The sequence below is a fragment of the Hemitrygon akajei genome, chromosome 11, assembly GCF_048418815.1.
Source record: "Hemitrygon akajei chromosome 11, sHemAka1.3, whole genome shotgun sequence".
In the NCBI taxonomy this organism is placed as follows: Eukaryota; Metazoa; Chordata; class Chondrichthyes; order Myliobatiformes; family Dasyatidae; genus Hemitrygon; species Hemitrygon akajei.
In genome coordinates this window covers 131021484-131034909 of record NC_133134.1, presented here as the reverse complement: position 1 = coordinate 131034909, position 13426 = coordinate 131021484, and the positions used below count along the sequence as shown (strand labels likewise).

At 38.7% G+C, this 13426-nt stretch overlaps 1 protein-coding gene across 1 annotated transcript in view; it reads right to left on the bottom strand.

Annotated features, from left to right (window-relative positions):
- Positions 1-13426, bottom strand: part of LOC140736015 (cadherin-like protein 26) — an 80851-nt gene that overhangs the window by 32480 nt on the left and 34945 nt on the right. Inside the window, exons 7-8 of the mRNA XM_073061694.1 lie at positions 4096-4281; positions 1340-1608 (exon numbers count right to left, since the gene is read on the bottom strand). Of these exons, the coding sequence (XP_072917795.1) occupies positions 1340-1608; positions 4096-4281 (455 nt within the window). The remainder of the gene's footprint in view (positions 1-1339; positions 1609-4095; positions 4282-13426) is intronic.

Genomic DNA, 13426 nt, shown 5'->3' with positions numbered 1-13426 from the left:
ATGGGTCAAATGGCAAATTCTGCTTTTATGTCTTATGGAAATGACAAATCAGATGCTGCAGTAGATTCTCAAAGGAATGGAGCAGCACAAATGGAAAATGTACACCACCTGACCATAGTGTGGTGTGTAGCGGCAGTGAAACACACTGCAGTTAGTTGCAGGCTGAAATTGGGTGGTTTTCAAAGATCAAAGGAAGCAGTTGTGGCCAAGTTCCTGAGAGAGGGAACTGCATTCTCCCCTTCGCTACCATGAGAGATCATTTGAACTGGCAATATTTTAAAAATGCAAAGGTGAAATATTGTAGATGCTTGAAATCTGAAATAATAAATGGAAAATACTAGAAATACAGAGCAGAAAAATGGAGAGAGAAACAGCAATTCAGGTCTGTGGCCTCACAACTAATTCAGATGAAAAGTCAATGAACTGAAACAATCTACTCCAACCTGCTGAATATTTCCAGCAGTTTCTGTTCCTTTTCTCAAATTTTCAGCATCTACTGTCTTTCACTTTTATAATTTACAAAATAAAACTGCTCTGAGCAACTGGTAAAATGCCTTAGTATAAATTTTCAAGCAGTTAATTACTATGTGGCCAGCGGGTGGCAGTCTGAACCAGTACATGTGCTTGCCTCTCTTATGGATGAAACCCAGCAAGTCTTAGAATTGACAAGTAGAAACAAGCTTCAGTTAGTTCAGTAATCTCAGAAACTCCACTCTTCCACTGATCACTGGAGCATCATGAATTCCACTCAAAAAAAAGAGGAATTTTGTAATGAAAATCAGTGTTTCTTCATTCTCATAATGAGAAATTTGTGACCTTGTTACTGTTTAGAATGTTGTGATCATGTGTCCTCAGCAAAGAAACATAATGTTGTTAAACAAAAATGTATCCTAAAGATGCATGGAATCTTTATGCTGAAGAATTTCCAGATGTATACTCCAGCTGAAAGTGTATCTGCTTTATCCAATGTGGCAGGCATGTCTTTCGGCCATATCTACATACGGTCAATGGTTCTTATCCATCACACTTCAGTTTAGGTGGCACTTGGCATTCAAATACAACCAAATGTACATGCTAATTCCTTTTGAAATGCTATTGCTTTTTCACAAAACTGTGGTCAATATGTTCAGAAGCATATCTTGCAGAGTATCAAAGTAATGAAAGTTTTGCTAAATTCTGTGTATAGCTGATTCGGGACTCAAAACTTATGGCTGCAGTTACTTCAGAGAAAACGTGACAAAAGACAATAGGCAAAATAATTACTTGCCAATGGGGCAAAATATTTTCTTTTCAAAATGTAATTTTGTCATCACATGCTTCAAAGTTGAATGCCTCTTACCTGATGTTCTCAGGATTAGAGTTATCTGGGTCGGTAACGTTAAACTTCACCAGGTCATAATCCGGTAATTTATTTTCAAATAGACTAATTGTCACCTCTGGAGGGTGGATCACAGGTGCATCATTGATATTTTCCACAGTGATGTCTACAGAGATACTGTCAGGGGTTGGTATTTGTTTATTAGCCACTTCTGAACAGAAGTAAAAGGGTTCCTCATTTTCAACAGTGATATTCAGCTTTCCTTTAGAACCACTTTCAAAATCTAAATGCTGCAAATAAAAGAAAATTAGTACTTCCAACATGTCAGTCCATGACCTCCTCTTCTGCCACAATGAGGCCACACACAGCTTAGAGGAGCAACACCTTATACGTATTCTGTCTGGGTAGCCTCCAACATGATGGCATGAACATCAATTTCTAAAGCTTCTGGTAATTGCTGCCCCTCCCTCCTTCACCATTCCTGTTTCCCTCTCTCACCTACCCATCACCTCCCTCTGGTGCACCTCTCCCTTCCCTTTCTTTCATAGTCTTCTACCTTTTCCTATCAGATTGCCCCTTCTCCAGCCCATTATCTCTCACACCAATCAACTTCCCAGCTCTTTACTTTGCATCCTCCCCTGCTCCCGGTTTCACCTATCACCTACTCCTTTGTACTTCTTCCTCTGCTCTCCCCACCTTCTCACCCTGACTTTTCATCTTTTATTTCCAGTCCCGATGGAGAGTCTCAGCCCGAAATGTCAACTGTTTACACTTTTCCATAAAACACCAAACATTACAGCACCGTGCAGGGCCTTCAGCCCATAATGTTGTGATTATCTTTTAACCTACTCTCAGATCAATCTGACGTTCCATCCTGCATGTCCACCATTTTTCTATCTTGTGCATTGCATTTAATTAGGACATATCAGGACCAGTACATTTTGGCCTAATTAAGCAGTTGGCCCAATTAACCTAAGTTTCATAGACATAATTAAAAAGGTATAATGGTTAGTTTGACTGGCTCAGCACAGAATAGATGGGCCAAAAGTCCTGTTTCATTCTGTATTTTTCTATTAATCCATGACTGTATAAATAGCACAAACTACCATTTAACCGAGCAAAAAAGTATGTATTTAAATGAAATACATAACAATTTAGAACCCTACCAAAGCTACTACAGTACTATAAACTGTGTATTGGTTCCTAATAGTTATTGATGGAGGAATTAATATGGCAGTGTATGCTGCCATATTCTTTTGATCGACTGTAAATGAACAAACACCTAGTGCAGATAACGGACTGCCTTCAAACAATACTTTTGATGATAGTATTCTCCAAATCTTCATTTTCATTGTAACATTGCAGATGATTGTCAATAAATGCAAAATCTTCATATTTCCTAATGTGTTGAAGTAATGATGTTGTTTCACTTTCACTGTTTCTGACATCTCCAAGCCTGAATGTTTGTAACTACAGTGAGCAAATCAGTTCTGAATTGTTGTACTGCTTATTGCTTGCCAATTGTCAGTGACAAAAATCACTGCTTTTTGAACACAAACATGCAAGTGCCACTATTTAAAAACTACTCACTCTAAGCACAGCGTAGTGTCTAACAGTCACATGATGTTCATGTGATGGACTCTAGTTAGAAACTGTTGGGCTACAGTCTCCTGCCCCAATTAAACAGCACAGTGTCCCAAATACACAAAGGGAATCCCAGCTATTTTCTCAATTTCTTTTTGCACTTTAAGATTTATTCCAAATAAGCAGATGTGCCAATTAACTGATGGCTCAATTAACCGGAATCCATTTTATTTAATTTTGAGTCTTAATTTGAAGCATAGTATACACCTGTTGGTTAACCTCTTCATTAAGTGACCAGTTCAAAAGACTATTGCATTAGGTTGGTAAATGTTTGCTGTAATTTAATTGTAACTCTTTGTGTCTGAGGCAGATTAAGTTCCCCTTCCAGTGGTTAAACACATCACTTCAGCTGATATTCCAGTTCAGTGTCAAGGGAGTGATACACTAAAGCAGTGTTTTGGATGAGGTATTTCAGTGGACATAAAAGAAATCTTAATATTACCAAAGAGCCCAGAAGAGTTTAGTCACAACCTGTGACATCAACTATCTCTTTGCCTTCACAGGTGCTGCTCAACTCCCTGTGCTCTTCAGTTTGTTTTGCTCCAGCTTCCAACATCTGTGGCGGGAGAATTCTACCTTCTGTTCCATAAAAACCTGTATTTTATGAATTAACCAACGACTTAATAGAACATAAAACAGTACCTCACAGGAACAACAACTTAGCCCTCAGAGCTGTGCTGAGCCAATTAAACAAGCAATTAAATGCCTAACTAAACTAGTCCCCTCTGCCTACATAATGTCCATATCTCACCATTCTCTACATATTCATGTGCCTCTTAAACACCTCTTTCATATTTGCCTCCACTGCAATCCCTGACAGAGCCCCAGGCACTCACCACTCTTTGTGTAAAAAACATTTGTCCTACACATCTCCTTTGAACTTGCCCCCTCCCAATTTAAATGCTTATCCTCTTATAGTAGAACACAAACATATTTCCAAATATAAAACACATTGCTGTTAGTGAGCTTGGCAAAAAAAAATTAAAATATTAACTTCTGATCCACAGTGACAAATATTGTGCTCAATCAGACTTGATTGAACCTCGAAATGAATGGAGGTTTCCTAGTTCAGCTTCACTTGGAGAAAGCCGAGAGGCCAGGTACTAAACTGCTAAATAAAGCAAGTTGTTTACCTTGACTAGAGATAGAATGCCGTCATTTGTCTTTGGATCTGTTTCAATCTTGTAATTCCCATTTTCATTCCCTTCTATTATTTTATACTTAGCTCTCCAGGCTGGGGTCTGTGGAACGTCATCGTCAGTAACGCTTACTCGGAGTACAACCACATGCTCATCATTTTCTTTAACTTTACCTAAAAACTGAAGATTTCAATGCACATTTGTAAAAAAAAAACATATCAATGTTTACAAATATCAAAATGAAAATTCTTATAGTCAACAACAAACTAATTCAAATTTAAGACTGCATACAATTAGTGATCAGTAGAACATATGAGAATAAGACCTGCATAGGGGAAGGTCATTTGCAGCTTTGAGCCATCTCCAACTTTCAAAAGGATCTTGGCAGATCTAACACCGCAGAACCACTTGCGTTTTCACATATCCCTTGATTTCTTTAATAACTAAAATCTGTTGTTTTTGTTTTATATATCCAGACCAATGAACTATATTACAGATGTGGACTCAACAGGGTCACAGCATAATGATGGTGCGATATTTCTATTTTTGTACTCAATTTTCTTTTATAATCTCTCATCAAAGGTATTCTGATCTCCAGGTTTCACCCTATTTCAAAACTTCCTTAAAGGTCTGTTGAATACAGCTTACCTTTCATAAATTCATGTTGACTTTGCCAAATACTGTTTTTACTTTCCAATTGCCCCACTTCTTGAATCACATTCTCTTGTAATTTCTCTTCAATATTCCACATTGACTCTCTCCTTGCTTTAAATATTGTTGGTACATGTGGGAGTTACTCAGTACCATAAGATAAAACGGTCACCGGTGGCAACGAGTCCACAAGTTCATCACTCTCTGGCTAAAGAGATTCCTCTTCATCTCTGTTCTAAAAGGGCACCCCTCTATCCTGAGGCTGCATCCTCCAGTCTTAGACTCCCCCAAAGGAAACAACCTCTCCACATCCACTCTATTGAGGCCTTTCAACATTTGATAGGTTTCAATGGGGTCACCCCTCATTCTTCGGAATTCCAGAGTATACAGGCCCAGAACCATCAAACGCTCTTCATATGACAAACCTTTCAATCCCAGAATCATTTTTGTGAATTTTGAATCTTCTCTAATGTCAGAACATACATTCTTAGATAAGGAGCCCAAAACTGTTCACAATACTCCAAGTGAGGACTCACCAGTGCTTTATAAAACTGCAACATTACATTCCTTGCCTTTTTATTCTAGTTGTCTTGAAATGAATGCTAACATTGCATTTGCCTTCCTCACCACTGATTCAACCTGCAAATTAACCTTTAAGAAGTCCTGCACAAGGATTCCCAACTCCCTTTGCACTGCAGATTTTTGAATTTTCTCTCCATTTAGAAAATAGACTGCCCTTTTATTTCTTCTACCAAAGTGTGTGGCCATATACTTCTCAACACTATATTTTATCTGTCACTTTATTGCCCATTCTCCTAAGTCCTACTGTAGACTCTCTACTTCCTCAAAGCTATGAAACCCTTCGCTTATCTTCATATTGTCTGCAAACTTTGCCACAAAGCCATCAATTCTGTCATCTAAATCGTAGGCGCTTAACGCAAAAAGAAGTGGTCCCAACATAGACCCCTGTGGACACCATTAGCCATCACCAGCCAGCCAGTAAAAGATAAAGGCTCCCTTTATTCCCACACTTTGTCTATTGCCAATCAGCCACTGCTTTATCCATTCTAGAATCTTTCCTGTGACACATGGTCTCTTAACCTGTTAAGCAGCCTCATGTGGGGCACCTTGTCAAAAATTTTCATTGAGTAAACCATGCTAGATACGACCTACAATATTTTATCATGTGCTTCCAAGTACTCCAAAACCACACCTTTAACAATCGACTCTAACAATTTCCCAACCACTGTGGTCAGACTAACTGGCCTGTAATTTCCTTTCTTCTGTCTCTCTCCCTTCTTGAAGACTGGATTGTCACGTGCAATTTTCCATTCCTCCAGAAACATACCAGAATCTAGTGATTCTTGGAATATTATTGCTAATGTCTCCACAGTTTCTTCAGCCACCTTCTTCAGAATGCTGGGGTGCATACCATCTGATCCAGGTGGCTTATCTACCTTCAGACTTTCCCAGGAACCTTCTCCCTAGTAATGGCCACTTCACACACTTCTGCCTCCTGACACTCTCAAACTTCCGTCATACTGCTAGTGTCTTCCACAGTGAAGACTGATGCAAAATATTTATTCAGTCCATCTGCCATTTCCTTGCTCCCCATTACCATCTCTCCAGCATTGTTTTCCAAAGACTTGATAACCACTCTCACCTCTCTTTTACACTTTATGTACCTGAAGAAACTTTTGGTATACTCTTTAAAATTATTGACACCTTACTTGTTGCTCTAAAAAGCCATCTCATTGGCACTCCAGAAACCCCCACTCTTGGGCGCCAGCACCAACCTGATTTTCTCAATCTACTTGCAAATTGAAATCCCCCATGACTATTATACCATTGCCCATTTGGCATACATTTTCCATGTCCCATTGTAATTTGTAGACCACATCCTTAATACTGTTTGAGGTCTGTATACAAGACCCATTAGGGTCTTTTTACTGTGAATAGACTGTGACATTTGGGAAAAATGTCCCTCCATCTGTCATATTCATAGACACATCCTTCAAACCCTGGGATACAGATTATCCGGTTCTTGGGAAGTATTACCTTTCATTTTGATAAATTTATCTGTTATTGCTAATTTCTTTTCCTTATTTATTGTATACTATTAGTCCTACTCCATTTCAAAAAGGGTTTCTATGACATATTCACAATAGTATAAACAAAACATTTAATTTTGGTGCCTCATTCCTTAAAAGAATTTCTCTTGGCTCTGTGTATGAAGGACATAATTAAACTTTTGCTAATCTTTTCCTTCTCACAATCTTTTCTTTTGTCTCTTTCCAGTCATGCTCATATTCTAATTTCCTTTCCACATCACTGTCTTGGTCCTCCTTGGCTGAATTCTAAAATTTCCATAATCCTCAGACTTATTGCCTCTGTGGCAACATTATGAGACTTCTTTTTTAATCTCATAGCATCTTTAAATTCACCTGACTCTTTTGCCTTGAAGGGCAAACTGTGTATTGTAAACATTGTACTTGTTACCTGTCAGACATTGCTTGTTTATAGTCATATGTACTGATGTGGTGTCACTATCTATCATAGCCAATCCAAGCCTCATGTATTCATTATTTCCATTATTCATATTTATGCCTCAGGATTCTCATTAAAAATACATATTTTAGTTGTTTAGATAAAATGCCGATCTATTATGATCTCAGTTTCTTAAAAATGAATCTTTAACAAACGTGTTATCATTATGTCAAAATAGACCTAAAATTGTGTGTTCCCTTGCTGATTCCTCAACATTCTGATCTAAAAAAAGCATAAACAAGCATTCAGTCACCCTTGGTCTGCTCAGTATATGAGTAGATTACGGTCCTCTGTGATTAAGTATTAATGGCAAAAGAAAAAATGTAAGCAAAAGCTGAAACGCAGACTATTTTGTTTCTCATTATGTTTTCTCAAGGTGTGCATCATACCTCGATAAACCTGGCTGGAGCAGACACATTTAACATCCCCCAGTAAAAATGCCAGAAATGATTCCTCTCATTCAACCTTTCTGTCAGAGTCAATGCATGGTAGGATCCCAGAGAGTTACACTAACTGTTCCATAATGATAGCAGCTGCCCAATAAGAAAGAACATTTTTCTAGTATTGTCTAAAACCAACACAAAAGCGACAACTGTAACATTAATCTCACCACAACTGCTTCCTGACTTACTGTGATCACAGAAACTTTGAAACTCAGTGGTTCACCCTTTTATTTTATTAATTTTTTATGCATTTCTACAGAACAGCTACAGACCAAAAAAACCCAACTACAAAATAAAAATTAATACAGTACAAAATACATGTATCAAATATAAAGTTCATAACAATAAGGAAACAGCACCCAAAGTAAGATCATATAGAGATAGTAACCTCTCCATCCTCCCACAACAAAACTCCAGGCCAACCATTACAATATGTAAAAAAAATTAATCTGAACATTCAATCCAACAGAGCTGTAATATATAAGAAAAAAAATATTTTAATGCCTACTACCAAAACAATAATATAATTCCATCAAAGAAATAATAAAACTTTTTTTAAAAAGCTGAAAGTAAGGAATTGAAAATAATTACTTAATCTAAAAGGGAGTTATGAAAGTATTTGAGAAAAGGTCCCCACACCTTTTGAAACTTTATGTCTGAATTGAAGAGTGAATAATGAATTTTTTCAAGGTCTAAACAGGACATTATATCATTAAGCCATTGAGCATGGGTGGGTGGGGCAACATCTCTCCACCTGAGGAGGACTAAGCATATAGCCAAAAGAGAAGCAAAAGCTAGTGTTTGACATTTAGTCGAACTCAGATGCATATCTGCCTCACCCAAGGTACCAAAAAGGGCAATCAGAGGATTAGGTTCTAAGTGGAACTTAAGAATATGAGATAGAGTTTAAAAGACTTCTCTCCAGAATTTCTCTAGACCAGGATAAGCCCAGTACATATGAATAAGAGAAGCCACGCCAACTTTACATTTGTCACAAACAGGACTAATGTCAGGATAAAACTGTGACAATTTAGATTTAGACATGTGAGCCCTACCTTACACTGTAAAAGACAGTGGCGAGCACATAAGGAGGTTGAGTTAACTGACTTAAGAATTGAATCCCAAACCGCATCAGATAAAGACATATTTAAGTCATGCTCCCATACAGTTCTAATTTTATCAAAGGGAACATGCCTCAAGGTCATTAACTTATCACGAATAAAAGGTATTAAGCCTTTACCCAATGGATTAATACAAAGAAACAGGTCCACGGCATTTTTCTCGGGCATCTCAGGAAAATTAGACAATAAAGGGTTAATAAAATGTCTAATTTGAAGGTATCCAAAGAAATGAGTATTAGGAAGATTAAACTTTACAGACAATTGTTGAAAAGTTGCAAAGCAATTATCTATAAAAACATCTTCAAAACGCCTAATGCCCTTTCTATGCCAATCATGAAATGTTGAGTCTTGCGTAGAAGGTTAAAAAAGATGATTATGCAGAATAGGACTGGAGAAAGAGAAACCATGAAAGCCATTATATTTTCTAAATTGAGCCCATATTCTCAGAGTATGTTTAATAAGAGGACTAGCAATTAGTCTAGTCAAAGGACAAGGAAGTACAGATCCAAGAAGCGCAGAAATAGAAAGATCCTCAGTGGAGTTCAACTCCATTGCCGTTCTTTTTGGACAATCAGACTGATTATGATAGAAGGACCAAAAGGTAAGACAACGAATATTGGCTGCCCAGTAGTATGAAAGGAAGTTAGGCAAAGCCATACCACCTTCTTTTGTAGATTTTTGAAGGTAAGCTTTATTAAGTCTGAAAAGTTTACCCTTCCATAAATTGGGCAAAATGATAGAGTCTAATGAGTCAAAAAAAAGCTTTAGAAATAAAAATTGGTAAAGGCTGAAATAAATATAAAAATTTAGGAAGGATATACATTTTAATAACATTAATTCGACCTTCCAAAGACATAGATAAGGGTGACCATTGTGTCAAACTCTGTTTTGTAGAATTTAAAAGATTAGCAAAATTTTCTCGGAAAAGATTCTTGAAATTCCTTGTTACTGTAATACCAGGGTAAGTAAATTGATTATTATCTACCTTGAAAGAGAGGTCATGAAATACTAATGTCTGTGCTTCTCTATTAATAGGGAAAAGTTCACTCTTATGTAAATTAAGTTTATAACTGGAAAGCTGGCTGAATTAATTAAGAAGTAAAAACTTTGGGGGTAGGGAAGTAGACGGATTTGATACAAAAAGTGAAAGATCGTCAGCATAAAGAGAAACTTTATGCTGAACACCTCTCCTCCAAATCCTCGTCACTTCAGGACAACTTTAAAGTGCAATCGCCAATGGCTCTATAGCCAAATCAAAAAGTTAGGGACTTAAAGGGCATCCTTGTTGGGTGCCGCATTTAAGGCTAAAAGACAGGGATTGCTGAGAGTTAGTCACAACTGAGGCACGGGACATTAGTATAACAATTTATCCATGAAATAAAACTTTGTCCAAAATTAAATTTTTCTAAAACCGCAAAAAGTTAATTCCATTCCACACAGTCAAACACTTTCTCCGTTTTGGGGGTGAATATAAGATATTAAATAGATGTCGTATATTAAAAGGGGAAGATGATTTTTGATAAAACCAGTTTGGTCTTTAGCCAAAATTTTAACATCAACATTTAGCAGAGTGATCGGCCTATACAAAGAACATTCAGTTAGATCTTTACCCTTTTTGGGTAAAAGAATAATATATGCCTCATTAAATGATGGTGGCAATTTACCATCTTTAAATGAATCAGATAAAACTAATAATAACTGAGATGGAAGTAGTGAGGAAAATGATTTGTAAAATTCTGCAGAAAACCCATCAAGACCAGGAGATTTGCCCAACTGCAGTGCAGAAATGGCAGAGGATATTTCTTCTATTTCTCCTAATGATGATGGCTCATTGAGTTTTGCTTTAAAATCAGAGGAGAGCAAAGGAATGTTTAAACTATTTAAAAAATGGGCAACAAAAATATTATTGTTTAAAGATTCGGAGGTGTAACGTTGAGAATAATAATTCTTAAATGTATCATTGATTTCAGAATGATTGGAAGTAATATTCCCATTTCCCATTTGAATTTTTGTAATATGTTGTTTAGCTTTAGAGCATCTCAGTTGGTTAACTAAAAACTTATAGGATCGGCTCCTGCTTTCAAGAAATTGATGCTCAACTGGTTGCGTAGAAATGAGGTCAAACTTAGTCTGAAGTTCTCTCGCTTCTTGTACGGTTCAGGATTTTTAGTCTGGGCATATAGTTGATCTATTGCTTTAATCTGACTGATCAGATCTAGTCGCTCTAAAAGAGTCTTTCTTTTAAGATTTGCAGTAAATGAAATAATTTGACCCCTCAGATATGCTTTCATAGCATCCCAGACAACTATGGGATGAAACATCAGATGACGTATTAGTGTATAAGAAAAAGGTTATCTGGTCCTTCATAAATTTTACAAAATCATTATCCAATAACAAGGTCGGATTGAAACACCTTTTCAATCGAATCAAGAGGCTGAAAGTGGAAGGCCGAAGGCATCGTAGAGAGAAGGTCATTTTTCTTTTCTTTAACAGCTCGGGGAAAAGAGGCTAGACTGCACATGCGCGTGACATAGCGCACCAAGGTTTAAAAGAAAGACCACCATATACAGCGGCCATCGTCGTAGCGGCCATCATTGGAGTGGACTGAATCAGAGTGGGACGGCTTTGTCTCAATCAGGCTTCAGTGAGAAGCAGGCAGAGGCAAGGGTAGGTTCTGGTAAGTTTCTGTTTTGCATTTTTTTTTGTTCAGACTAGAGAATATGCCAGGCAGGATGTTGGAATGCTCCTCTTGCAGGATGTGGGAAGTCAGGGAGACCTCCAGGGTCCCTGACAACGATACCTGCAAGATGTGCATCCAGCTGCAGCTCCTAACAGACCACGTTAGGGAACTGGAGCAGGAGCTGGATGACCTCCAGATCATTCGGGAGAATGAGCAGTTTATAGGTAGTAGCTTCCAGGAGGTAGTTACACCTAAGGAACAGGGCACAGGTAATTAGATAGATAGATAGATAGATAGATAGATAGATAGATAGATACTTTATTCATCCCCATGGGGAAATTCAACATTTTTTCCAATGTCCCATACACTTGTTGTATCAAAATTAATTACATACAATACTTAACTCAGTAAAAATATGATATGCATCTAAATCACTCTCTCAAAAAGCATTAACAATAGCTTTTTTAAAAAGTTCTTAAGTAGTTTACTTAAATACATTAAATACAATCAACCCCGGCACTTTAACATATCTTACTCCTGGCGGTTGAATTGTAAAGTCTAATGGCATTGGGGAGTATTGACCTCTTCATCCTGTCTGAGGAGCATTGCATCGATAGCAACCTGTCGCTGAAACTGCTTCTCTGCCTCTGGATGGTGCTATGTAGAGGATGTTCAGGGTTTTCCATAATTGACCGTAGCCTACTCAGCGCCCTTCGCTCAGCTATCGATGTTATACTCTCCAGTACTTTGCCCATGACAGAGCCCGCCTTTCTTACCAGCTTATTAAGACATGAGGCGTCCCTCTTCTTAATGCTGCCTCCCCAACACGCCACCACAAAGAACAGGGCGCTCTCCACAACTGACCTATAGAACATCTTCAGCATCTCACTGCAGACATTGAATGACGCCAACCTTCTAAGGAAGTACAGTCGACTCTGTGCCTTCCTGCACAAGGCATCTGTGTTGGCAGTCCAGTCTAGCTTCTCGTCTAACTGTACTCCCAGATACTTGTAGGTCTTAACCTGCTCCACACATTCTCCATTAATGATCACTGGCTCCATATGAGGCCTAGGTCTCCTAAAGTCCACCACCATCTCCTTGGTCTGTCAGGTTACTGTCAGGCGAGGGAAGGAGAAAGGGCAGGTAGTGCAGGGTTCCCCTGTGGCCATTCCCCTCCAGAACAGGTGTACCGATTTGGATACTGTTGGGTGGCTTACCTGGGATAAGCTGCAGCAGCCGGATCTCTGGCACTGAGTCTGGTTCTGCAGTGCTGAAGGGAGGGAGGAAGAAGAAGAGAGCGGTAGTGATAGGGGACTCCATAGTCAGGGGTACAGACAGGAGATTCTGTGGTCGTGACAGAGACTCTCGGATGGTTTGTTGCCTCCCGGGGGCCAGGGTCAGGGATGTCTCTGATTGCGTGTACAGCATTCTGAGGTGGGAGGGTGATCAGCCAGATGTCGTGGTACACATCGGTACCAAAGACATAGGTAGAAAGAGTCAGGAGGCCCTGAAGAGTGAATACAGAGAGCTTGGTAGGAAGTTGAAAAACAGGACCTCGAGGGTAGTAATCTCTGGATTGCTCCCTGTGACACGTGCCAGTGAGGGTAAGAGTAGAATTCTCTGGCAGATGAACACGTGGCTCAGAAACTGGTGTGGGGGGCAGGGTTTCAGATTTCTAGATCATTGGGACCTCTTCTGGGGCAGGTGGGACCTGTACAAGAGAGACAGGTTACACCTGAACTACAGGGGGACCAACATACTTGCAGGTAGGTTTGCTAGTGTTATTGGGGAGGGTTTAAACTAGATTTGCAAGGGGATGGGAACCAGAGTGCCAGAGTAGATAGTGGAATGGCGGTAAAAATAAATGATGTTAGTAGTTCAAG